General features: G+C 37.8%; 2 protein-coding genes across 2 annotated transcripts; both read right to left on the reverse strand.

The window, feature by feature from the left end:
• Positions 1–640: 640 nt before the first annotated feature.
• LOC129891955 (chlorophyll a-b binding protein 4, chloroplastic) lies at positions 641–1,648 on the reverse strand. Its single transcript, XM_055967459.1, has 2 exons — positions 1,440–1,648; positions 641–1,353 (listed from the first exon to the last, which is right to left on the reverse strand). Exons 1-2 carry the CDS (start codon positions 1,583–1,585, stop codon positions 702–704), a joined length of 798 nt encoding a protein of 265 aa, XP_055823434.1. The 5' UTR covers positions 1,586–1,648; the 3' UTR covers positions 641–701.
• A 757-nt stretch (positions 1,649–2,405) lies between these two features.
• On the reverse strand, positions 2,406–11,557 carry LOC129891956 (nuclear pore complex protein NUP133). Its single transcript, XM_055967461.1, has 8 exons — positions 11,146–11,557; positions 10,496–10,620; positions 8,454–10,283; positions 6,979–7,697; positions 6,565–6,717; positions 6,111–6,441; positions 5,755–5,822; positions 2,406–3,306 (listed from the first exon to the last, which is right to left on the reverse strand). Exons 1-8 carry the CDS (start codon positions 11,334–11,336, stop codon positions 2,752–2,754), a joined length of 3,972 nt encoding a protein of 1,323 aa, XP_055823436.1. The 5' UTR covers positions 11,337–11,557; the 3' UTR covers positions 2,406–2,751.

Consider the following 11,557-nt stretch of genomic DNA (forward strand, 5'->3'; position numbering starts at 1 on the left):
ATAAGATATTTTTTTCTTTAAGAATCTTAGAAGACACTAGCAAATTCACTCACTTAATCAGGATGAATTGTCTTAGATATGAACTATATCAGTCAAGTGAATACAGACCAAAATGATCTAAACCCCATATATTAAGGACCATTTTGGTCATTTTCTTCCATCTCCCAACATCAACTTCCAATCCAAAAAGGAGAAAAATAATATCAATAGAATTTCTTCAATTTTGTCTGTATGGCGGAGCTACACTTGGAAATCAATTGACATCGTCACTACACGTTGAAAAATTATGATTGGTTGAAATTTATTATGTATATACTATATGTTTTGAATTTTCTTCATTTTTTTGGCATGTTCACTTCCTTATATTTTGAATATAATTAGTAAAAATCCCAATTTAGCCGCTAGTCAATCTAATGCTTTGACCTCACTATTCTTAAATTTGAAATTTATGGCATGAATGTATATACTAAAACATGAATTTTTAGGAATTTGTTTCCTCAGAATGTTTCCAGGTTAATGATATTGGTCCTTAATTTATATTTTTGGTTTTTCATTCAAGGTGATATTTCCTTCATGGAAAAGAAAAACATTGTACAACTAAATATTGGTAAATACTAGCATGTTAAATTGTGCATCAAGGTACAAGGCATAAAACTTCATTAATTAGCCCAAATTTTAAAGATTACATACTACTAATTACTTCACTTTCCGGGTACAAAGTTTGTGGCGTAAGCCCAAGCATTGTTGGCTACTGGGTCATTAATGTGGTCAGAGAGGTTCTCAATTGGGCCCTTTCCAGTAACAATAGCCTGAACAAAGAATCCAAACATGGAGAACATTGCCAAACGTCCATTCTTAATTTCCTTCACTTTCAATTCAGCAAAAGCCTCGGGATCATCAGCAAGACCAAGTGGATCGAAAGCACCTCCTGGGTAGATCTTGTCAAGACCCTCACCAAGTGGACCTCCACCAACTCTGTATCCTTCAACAAAGCCCATTAAGACAACTTGGCAAGCCCAAATGGCAAGGATGCTTTGGGCATGGACTAAGTTTGGGTTTCCTAGGTAGTCAAGCCCACCTTCAGAGAAGATTTGGGATCCAGCCTTAAACCAAACTGCCTCACCAAATTTAACACCGTTTTTTGAAAGGATTTCAGGGAAAACACAGCCCAAAGCACCAAGCATGGCCCAACGGCAGTGAATCACCTCAAGCTCACGGTTTCTAGCAAATGTCTCTGGATCAGCTGAAAGTCCAGCAGTGTCCCATCCGTAGTCACCTGGGAATTCACCAGTAAGGTATGATGGCGTTTGCTCAGAGAATGGACCCAAGTACTTTGGGCGGTCTTCTCCGTACCTATTTCATCAAAATTTCATGTAAATTGAGCCGACAAGTGTATTTATTAAACTCTTAAGTCGATAAATTTAAAATGAAAGAAATACCAGATGCTTTGAGGAGCACTTTTAACAGTACGCCTCATGGTAATACGGCCTTCACCGAAATTGCCGAATTTCCTAACAAATTCATTTTGTGATTTACCAACAGCCTGACCAACAAATGCTGATTGTTGAATTGCAGAAGTGGCCATTTTTTTTGCTGAAGCTGCTTTTCTTTTTTGTTTCTTTTTTCTTTTTTTCTGATATGAAGGGAAGAGAGAGTTGGGGGGGCTATATATATGCAAATTAATGGATTTTGAGGATTACAAGATGTACAACTAAGCAATGGCTGATTGGTTATGGTTTAGTATTTGGATTTCCCTATGGTAGATAGAGGTCTTTGTTCTGCCACGTGGCGTTGAAACATCTGTTGTGGTGAGATTTTTCTTTCAGTTTCAGATATGATGCCACTCAGCAATGTTTCTGTGGTAAAGGGTCACAGTTCAATGTTTCAAAAAGAATCTTTCACAAATGTTTCCAACTCAGCAAATGAAAAATTATTTTATGTGGGTATTAATGTGATATGGAGTCTCTAGATTTTGAGGGATAAAAGTGACTAGGACTTTTTTTTTGGGGACAAAAATCAAACAGAAGGTATAGTTTTTTTTTTTATTGAGTGAATAGGTTAAAACCTTTCTATAAACATTTGGGATAACTTAGTGAGACATATAGTTGGGTGGATTTTGTAACTTACTCACTCAAAACAATTTACTATCACTTGGAACTCTTTTTTGAGTATGATGTCATGTAGCACGTCATATTCCTCTCAAGGGTATTTTAACATGAGTTTATGGTAGTCATGGGTTCTATAAATGCCAATAGTTTATGTGTAATACTCACAAAACGATTATAATTTAAATATGAAATACGAAAATTTGAGAGATTTTTCACATATCCACTCTTTTTCAATTATGAGTAGTTGGGGGTAATTTTGATCTTTTTTACATAATTTAAAACCAATCACGCCACATATCAAGTGTGAATAACCCTTTTTCTATTTCAAGAAATTCATTCCTTTGCTGTAACAATGTACAAACAAGACACAATCTACACGAAATGCACTGTTTTCTTTTGAAAGAATCAGAATACCCCTCTGAAACTCATGTGCCTGACTAATAGTTGTGACTTGTGGTCATCAAGCCAAAATACCCTGGATTTGTGATAACACGCGGTATACCTGAATGAAAGCAAAACACGGTGAAATCTCCCCTGCTTGGTGACTTAGAGCTCTTAAAACTGCAGATCAAGCTGCGCAACCAGCTCTTAAATCTGTAGGGTTAGTTCAAATGTCCCCCAATCATTCAGAATACTAGGACAATTACTCCATTGGGGTAGGTTCCCCCTCTTCCACAATACTAATAGCATCGGAATGAACACTTCCTAGCATAACTGTTGTGAGCATTAACTTGCCGGCATCAGGATAATCCTTGTGCTGCATCAAAATTGTTTCCACGGAGGATCCCATGTTCTTTAAAGTCACTTGCTCGGAATTTTCTAGCCTCAGTGGCAGCACTTCCTGGAAATTGCCCTCAAAAGTTTCAGCTTTGAGGCCATAGCACCTGCTGGAAGCCTGGAAAAGAATGGTGTCTTTTAGAATGCTCAAAGTCTCCTCATCACCCCACCCCTCATCAACTGATGCTTGATACAGCCTCTCCCAGTCGTCCTGATTGGAGGCATTTCTCCAGCAGTCCTCCAAGAGGCTTGCATTAGACTTGATAAAAGAGGAGCTGGTCCAAGCAAAAATGTCAAAAACTCTCAATGAAAGCTCCCTATCCTGAGTTTTAAGGCACAATTCAATAAGGTCCACCGGAGGAAGAAGACGCTGGCTAATATTTTGCCTTTCATCGTCCGGAAGGAGTTTCATTATTTCTTCCTGCAAGAGAAGTAAAATTGACAATAAGAGACGCCTGCACATACACACACACAGAGAGAGAGAGAGAACAAGTGGTCAAGCACAATGGATATGGATAACAGAGGGGCACCCAAAGGGCGTGGCTTAGTTTTCAATGAATTGGGTGAAAACCTTAGAGGCTAGGATTCAAATTTTGATAGAAACCAAGAAAATATTAAAAGTGATTTCTTTCCCATCTGCCTAAGCCTTTGTAGGCAAAGTTATCTGGTGTATGTGCCGATGAGAGGCTATGTTGCTCGGACGATGGGTGTGTGTCGGATTCTCCAAAAGTGTATTTTTGAAGAATCCGACACGGGTGCTGCATCATTTTTGAAAAGTCCAAGCAACGTAGGTGAGAGGTAGCAAGTACTCAATGGAATAGTTGAGGTGTGCGCAAACTGCCTGAACAACACCATTATTTAAAAAGAATATCGTTAACAGAGACGGAGAGAATAGGAGAATATTCATCTATCAGAGTTCCCTTGCCACAACAACCAACTGGACCGTTAAAAGAGAAACAGAAAACAACACAATAACAAAAAGGGAAAGTAGGGCACTGACTGGTTGGGGCACTGAATGTGGCTTGTTCAACCACAGAACTAAAATAAACCTCTCATTTCCTATTAGCTTTTCATATCATTCTTCTAGAAAAGCTGTCTCTGGCTGCTTCTAGTTTTACAACTTCAGAAGTTGGTGAATACATGGATAAATCACTCTGTCCAGATTTTTACCTCAATCTCAAGTTATTCCATAAATATTTCAAACAAGAACCATTTCTTTTCCCATTATTACCAGACATTAGCCTGCGATCATCTATCTCTATTTCCAAACTACGGGATTATGTCCCACATCTCTTTCCCTCAATTATAGAATTTTGGAAGTTTTTATGATAACTAATAAAGTCCATACAAACTCCTATATTCTGTTAAATCTTGTAGATCAATTGGTAGAACAGTTAATACTCCAAGTCTGACGCGACAAAAAGTATTGCTGTTGTGCAACTAATTCATGGCAGATAACAGTAAACCATACAACACATTTCCATATCAAGAGATAGATCAGCCATATTAAGAGTAACAACTAGGGTAGCAAAATGGGTCAAATTTATGGTTATCCACTCGATTAACCCATTTTAAAATGGGTTGGTTATCCAATCATTTAAAAGTGGGTCAAATATGGATCAAATCATATTATCCATCATAAAATATGGGTATCCACCAATTGTACTCTCCTTAATATATGCAAGGGTGTAGGAACCTCTAAAAAGTACACTTAATAAGAGTTTATTAGGTAGGAAGAAAAATATTTTTATTAAATATTTTCTAATTTTCTCATGTTTGATTGGCTTAAATGCTTTGAAAAATATTTTTCAAATGAACTTATTTTCCTCTAATTTAAAAGAAGTGTCAGGAAAATATTTTTCAAAACTTTCCTTAAACCTCACCACCAGAAATGAGTCCAAACCTGGGATCCAACTTCCAACCCCGACTCCCGACCGAGACCCGAATCTTGACCTCTCGACATCGATTTCGGACCACTCATTTTTCAAAAAAAAATAATATTTTCCTTCATACCAAACACACCCTAAAAGTAGAAAAAAATTAAAAATCTTGTAATGGAATTACATATTTCCCTGCATAAAAAGAAGCAATGGATAATATGTTGTTAGAATAGGAATAAGATCAAGAATAATATATATAATCATATTTAGTGCCTGTTTGGCTTAACAGTTTATAAGCAAAAAAAAAAAAAGTTGATGTAGCCCAACCTTTTTTTTTTGGCTTATAAGTTGTTTTCAGCTTATAAGCTGCTTTAGATAAGTCCAAACAGACCCAATTATTTTTTTTGGCTTATTTTAAGCACAAAATAGCTTTAAGTTAGCCAACCAAACACTTAAAAAAGCTGAAAACAACTTATAAGCCAATCCAAACGGGCTCTTAGAATAGGAATAGTATTTAGAATCTTACTTGGAAAATGATTGTATTGTAGTTTCTTGGTTGGAAAAGGAGTGTAATGTAGTGTCTATAAATAAGGTCTCTGTGTAATAATGTAGAGACACAATTCAATAATATTCTTTTCCTATATTTCTCACATGGGTAATATGGGTACCCATATTATCCATTAGGTTTGCCCATTTTATCCATATTAAATATGGGTCGAGTTGAATATTTTATCCATTTTCACCTGACTCATTTTCAACCGACCCATATTCGACTCGACCCGCCCATTTGCCACCCCGAGTAACAAGTTAACAACCCACAAGATAGTAAGCTATAATTTGAGTAGTCATGGCTAGTATTATAGCTAATGTCCTACTAACTTGTGTGTTTATCATTGTACATCTTATGTTCACAAAAGAGCAACTTAAATTGAGGTGACACAGAAATCCTCAGCTCCAATAACCGAATAAGCAAAAAATTAAAACGATACCTGCAAGTTCAGAATCTTTAAATCAGCCTCGATGCGCTTCACCTTTGTTTCAAAATTAGCACTTCTTCCTACCAAGAGATGAAGTAAACATAAGTTGTCACCAGTAAAAAGCATAGAAGCAATATGCAAATGATAATCTGGAAACAAGAAATTTGTTAAATTCTAAAGGTCCAAAGTCCAAAACACATGGAAAATGAAGAAGATGAAGATTCAATAAGCTCAAATAATTATAACAAATCTGCAATCAACTGATATAATTAGAATAAATCAGCCATTTTACTATTTGGAAACTTTTATCAAACTTCATCAAAAACTTTTCTAAATTTCTTGATTTAAATAGTTTAAGGAAAGAATACCTGCCAATGCAGCTACTTTCGAGAGATTCAGAAACCGCCTTCTTTCCACTAAACTTGTTTCTCTGGTGATGCCAAATGAGTCGGTTTCAGTATCCATAGCGGAGCTATCATTTCGTGAAAGAGACAAAACATGTAGAGTTTCAGAAGCTTCAGAAAATTGATGAAGGAATATTTCATGAAGCCAAAGGAGATCCTGATGCTGTTTCAAAAATATTGCTAGCTCTTCCTGAAACTCTTCCCCAAGTCTCATAAGCTTAGAGAACTGTTTGTTGTCATACAGTTGTTGAAACACAAAGTAACTAAAGCCTCGTTTAGGTCCCATGCTGTCATGCTGCACAAGAAAAGGCTTTTTACACAGAAGTAGGCAAACATCTAAAGAAGCATGCGATCTATAATCAGCTTACTAGTACAAACAAGAACAAGCAAAACACACACAGAACAGATAGATATTTACCATAAGATTTTTAAGTAGTTCAGTATTATTGAGATCACAGCATATACTCCATAGAGTTTTGTAACCTTCGTGTCTTTTTGCAATAGACAACAAGCCTGAGGAAAGCTTTCCAAAAATCTCTAACTTTTGCTCCTCAGCTGCTTCACCCAAATCCTGCATGGATGAATATGTTTGAGCAAAAAAAAAGAGACTGGGATAAGACTTTATGCCATATTCCTTTTCAAGAATATCTTATCCTTAGGTAACTCCTTTTATTACATATACGGACACTAACAGACAAGTACAGGGGAGAAAAAGGACCTGCATTTTCTTTCTTTTTTTCTTTCTTCTTTTCTCTCTTTTTTGCTGGGATAACTTCTGGTACATAAATCAAACCTTCTAAGAGAAATGAATAAGAAGTAAGGAGAGATCAACCTGCAGTTTGCCTTCAAATAAATCTTTCACTTGCTGGTAAAGACACTCCAACAGTGCATCTCTTCTATTACAGTACTCATCTAACAGACTTTTGTGTCCTTCTCCACGCTCAACTTTCGCACAGATGGCGCCAGAATATGCTTCCAATAGTACATCAGATAGCACTTCAAGGTGTGAATGAAAATCTAATTTTATGGTATCATCCAGGGAATTATTTCCCTTCACCAGTTGAAGCATAAAATATGCAAGGCTCCAGAGCCCATTCCGCACCTTTTCTTGACAAGTCCATGGTGTCAAGCCCTCTGACGGAGGATACCAAAGGTGATTTTCATTTCTGCAAGTCATGGCTGTGCGAAGCAAAGTCACACAGGCACCGGATAGTTCACATGCTCTTTGGAATAGAACAGACACAGTCATCTTTTCACTGATAATGTAATCGAGGTCTCTCTCTAAGCAATAAAAAAACTCATCAAGATCTGAGACCTTACTGTAGAAAACTTCAGCATTATCCCTATCCATCAAAAGGACTGTTCTTCGGCGAGCTCTTTCGCCTACCAATTGGATGACATCCCACAGGGAACCAGAAGCTGATATCTCAGTAGTTGAATAAGAGCCAGCTCCTGAGGAACGGTTCTGATTGAGCACGTTCTGCAACTCCCTCAATTGGATCATGCCAGCAAGCTTTTCACCATGTTCCATGATAATATGCAAAGCATACCCTGGCACAGAATGTAAAACTCTTAGGCCCGTGGTTTCTAAGAGAACAAAATCCATTAGCATATAAGGAGCACATAAAAGCATTAACTTATGTTGTTGCAGTGAACTGATTTAAGATGAGCAAATAGCATCCTGGAAATAACTACTTATTAATCATAGTAAGTACTGTAATTGATCATATAATTTAGACCATTCAAGGAATATTGGAAGCTAGATAGTCTGACATGCTTCACCAGAACCTATGATCTCCAAGGGTAGTGATGGCAACGGGGCGGGTTTGACCCTATGCAGAGCGGGTTTGACCTTATGCGGGGTGAGTTTGACAGGCTGAAACATCTTTTTGAATATTTAATTTGCAGGTGAAGCTACTGGGCATAGAAATGTTGCTGCACTTGAGGCAATATAAATCTACCGATTTCTACCCTTCATTTCTTTGTGCATTACGTATAACTTTTTCTTTTGCTTTATATACAGATTTCATCCTCCAAATCCTCTCAACTATTCTTTAGAACGTGTATTTTGTGAGCCATGATGCATTAACTAATCTTTTGTTTGTAAATGATGTTTTTTTTGTCTCGGTTGAACTTAACCAAGGACTAACTATTGGTAAGAATGATAGAGTGGATATTTCTTAATATTTTTATCAGTGTGTATATATTTCCATAAAAATTACTTTCGACTTACCAAATACACTTAGTTCAACCACACTTGGAGGCCTAAGAGGAAGAAGCAAATATAATATGGCAAAGAGGTCATACTCTGTCTAGAACATAGTTCTTCATGGCACTTTGTTAAAGCCAGGAATTGAAGGAACCTTTTATGCTTCTCCTGCTTCTCCAAAAGTTGTGAGGACACGACAGATGAAGTCACAATCTCAGCACCTCTAGTGGTTGTCCAATGTTTTGCAAGGGTATCCACGATTGATTTGCTTGTCCTTGCAAAAACATTTGTTTCGCCCTCTCTTTCAAATGCCCCTGACGTCTTCAGTTTATCGAAAACACCATCCGCATGCCCAGATAAAAGAAAATCATGGAAAAGCTGATTTAGTAAAGCTTCAGATTCTTCATCTTGAGCATTTCGACGTGCAATTCCAGTTAGACCAGGCCTTTGCTTATCTCCAGCATCCCATGCTTCTGATGTCGCCCTTCTTGGAGCAATATTACCTGCAAAAGATAGATTTTTCCTCTCTTCCAGAGATGACCTCTCGTTAGAGCTTCCTTTACGTGACAAACTTCTCTCTGGTGGTTCAACTCCACCAAGTAAAACTGCCCTCTCAGGTATAGCCCAAACTCCAGCTTTTTCAGTTAGTACAGCCCAAGCGCCATCCTCGCCATCATCTGAAGGGAAAACTGATGCATCAAGAACCCTTCCAGCATCATATGGTAGATCAAATTGATAAAGCCGGGTAGAATTTCTCCAGTAATGTGAGACAGTTGCAGTGCCATCACCAGAAAGTATGATCACTGAACCGGCTGGCTTACCCCCAACCTTCAATCTCATAGAGAATAAAAACTCTTCATCCTCAAGTCTAGCTTTAGGAATTATCACTTGGATAGGAGCCTTTTTCTCTAAAATCCTTTCATGTGGCTGCACACATTTTGAGGAGACATTCACCCCAGATTTATATTGCATGGTTAGAAGTGAATACTCAGTGTAGCTTGAACTGGTGATCCGATCCTTGCAAAAAATTGCGATGAGAATAGTAATAACTTTGCCTTCATTATCAATCTGTAAATCCAGAGGCCAAATTCGCTTCTGCCCAGCCAAATCCTTCTGGATACCCATATCACCATCAGTGCCAACAATTTCATGAGTCCAGATCTTAGAAACATTGAAAGAGGGAGAAAGTTCAATAGCAAAACATTGTATTTCATGATCTGTCAATAAAAGAAACTGTCTGTTGGACTTTTCCAAAGAAAGGGAACGAGACTGCCAAACCAGTGACCTAGGGTAACCCCTGCCTCCAAAGAAGTGCCCACCATCACTTCCTTGAGAGTTCTTACTTAACATGTCCTCATACATCTTTCTGCGCTGAATACCACTGGGGCTACAGACAAATTGCCAAAGTTCGCCATTAGAACTACAAACAAGAGCAATGGAGGCATGACTGTGATGAGTCTCAAGGACGGCACAAGCAATCAAACAGTTGAGAGAATTTGAACGAGTAACACTGCTCCCAGGTTTATTCTGCGGCCGCAACTTGGTTGGGGTGCCCTTCACATCAGAAGAAGAACAACTCACCTCAGAATCCTCAGGGAAACTTACTACTGGTTCATTCCGAGTTGCAGAGTAGATATCTGGCCAGTATATGAGATTTCGAGTTTTCCGATTACAGGCCACAATACCAGCAGAACTGCACTGTGGAGAAACTTTATTGGTATTCCTATCCCAATTGATGAGACAAACTAACCAATCATTAGAAGATTTTCCAGTATCTTCATATTCAGACATTGTCGAAGGAAGATCAAGAACAATGCAGTTCCTAGAAGCTGCTGGTGATAAGTAACTCCAGACAAAGAGTTTGTTGCCACATATAACCCACGCCAGGGAAGTTTCCTTATCCATTCCCCCAGAGATGAACGCATTACCTTAAATAAAAACACATGTGTCGTCTCAAAATCAATCACTCAAGATGAATAACACTTCATTGTAGCAGGCATTCAAAGCACTGGAATATTGGAACTTATTACTCTATCTTAGTTGTAGAAAAAGAGGACACAACTAAGAAAAACTATTTTCTGAAAGCAGTACTAACAAAAAGTGAAAGCAAACAAGACAGATTATCAGCTCATTCACTAACCAGGAGCATGTTTCTGAAGCAAAATGGCCTGTTCATCACGTAGGACTTGGGGGAACTCTCCAACATAGACAGGTTGTATTGGATCAGTCTCTTCTCCTTTATCACTCTTCTTTGCAGGCGGGATTCTACAACAATTAACAACAAACACCATCTTAATCAGTTTCCCTTCAATATACTACTACAACTTATCCCTTCATTAACAATCAACGAATGAAAATCATCCTCATAATAAATGTGCATGTCCACCACACATTTGTTTCCCAGTAAGAAAGCTCAATATAAATAAATAGGCAACATTTGACACTGTAGTCGTTTAATTTAGTGGTTAGAATTAGATTAGTGACACAAACTAGTTTGAGAATTCCACTTTACTTCACACACAGTACACAGGAAATCCAAGTGTTGGTGTATAAACAACAGAGCAGATTTGCATAATCTGAAAACAAATGCGACAGCAAATGAAGAAAGAACAAAAAAAAAAAATGAAAGCAAGCAACAGCATTTAGCTAATTATAGTCTTATATAATTACATAATGCAATCAATATTATTACATAGCTATTTAGAAACGCGAACTTCCTAATGAGATAAACACCAACATTAGTTCAATTTATGTAAACATATGCACAAGTGAATTTGAGTGTGTGTTTACCTGGCGAGAACAGAAAGACGGGAAGCCCAGGGAGCAGGAGTACCAGTACTAGGGCGATTAGGTATAGGAGAATTATCATCAAGCGGCCTTCTATTCTCGATGAAGGGCGTCACCGGTGAGCCAGTAGTAGGTTTTTCCCGGCCACTCTTGCGAGCATTCAAATTTGATCTCTTTGTTCCGGGAGAGAACATTTTGGTTTAAGGGAGGAGAGTAGGGTTTTTAAGGGTTTTATAGGAGGGGTGGAGTATAATAAGCTTATTCTTGCTTGATAGTTTCTCTAATGGCGAAAGCACAATATAGTATTAGTAGGAGATTAGATTCAGATTTTTCAAAAATATAGCAGCGGTTAGGGTGCTCTTTTTTCTTCACTTTTCCCCTGACTTGTGGCACAACTCAAACATGACCGATATGA

The sequence above is a fragment of the Solanum dulcamara genome, chromosome 6 (assembly GCF_947179165.1).
Source record: "Solanum dulcamara chromosome 6, daSolDulc1.2, whole genome shotgun sequence".
NCBI classification, from domain to species: Eukaryota; Viridiplantae; Streptophyta; class Magnoliopsida; order Solanales; family Solanaceae; genus Solanum; species Solanum dulcamara.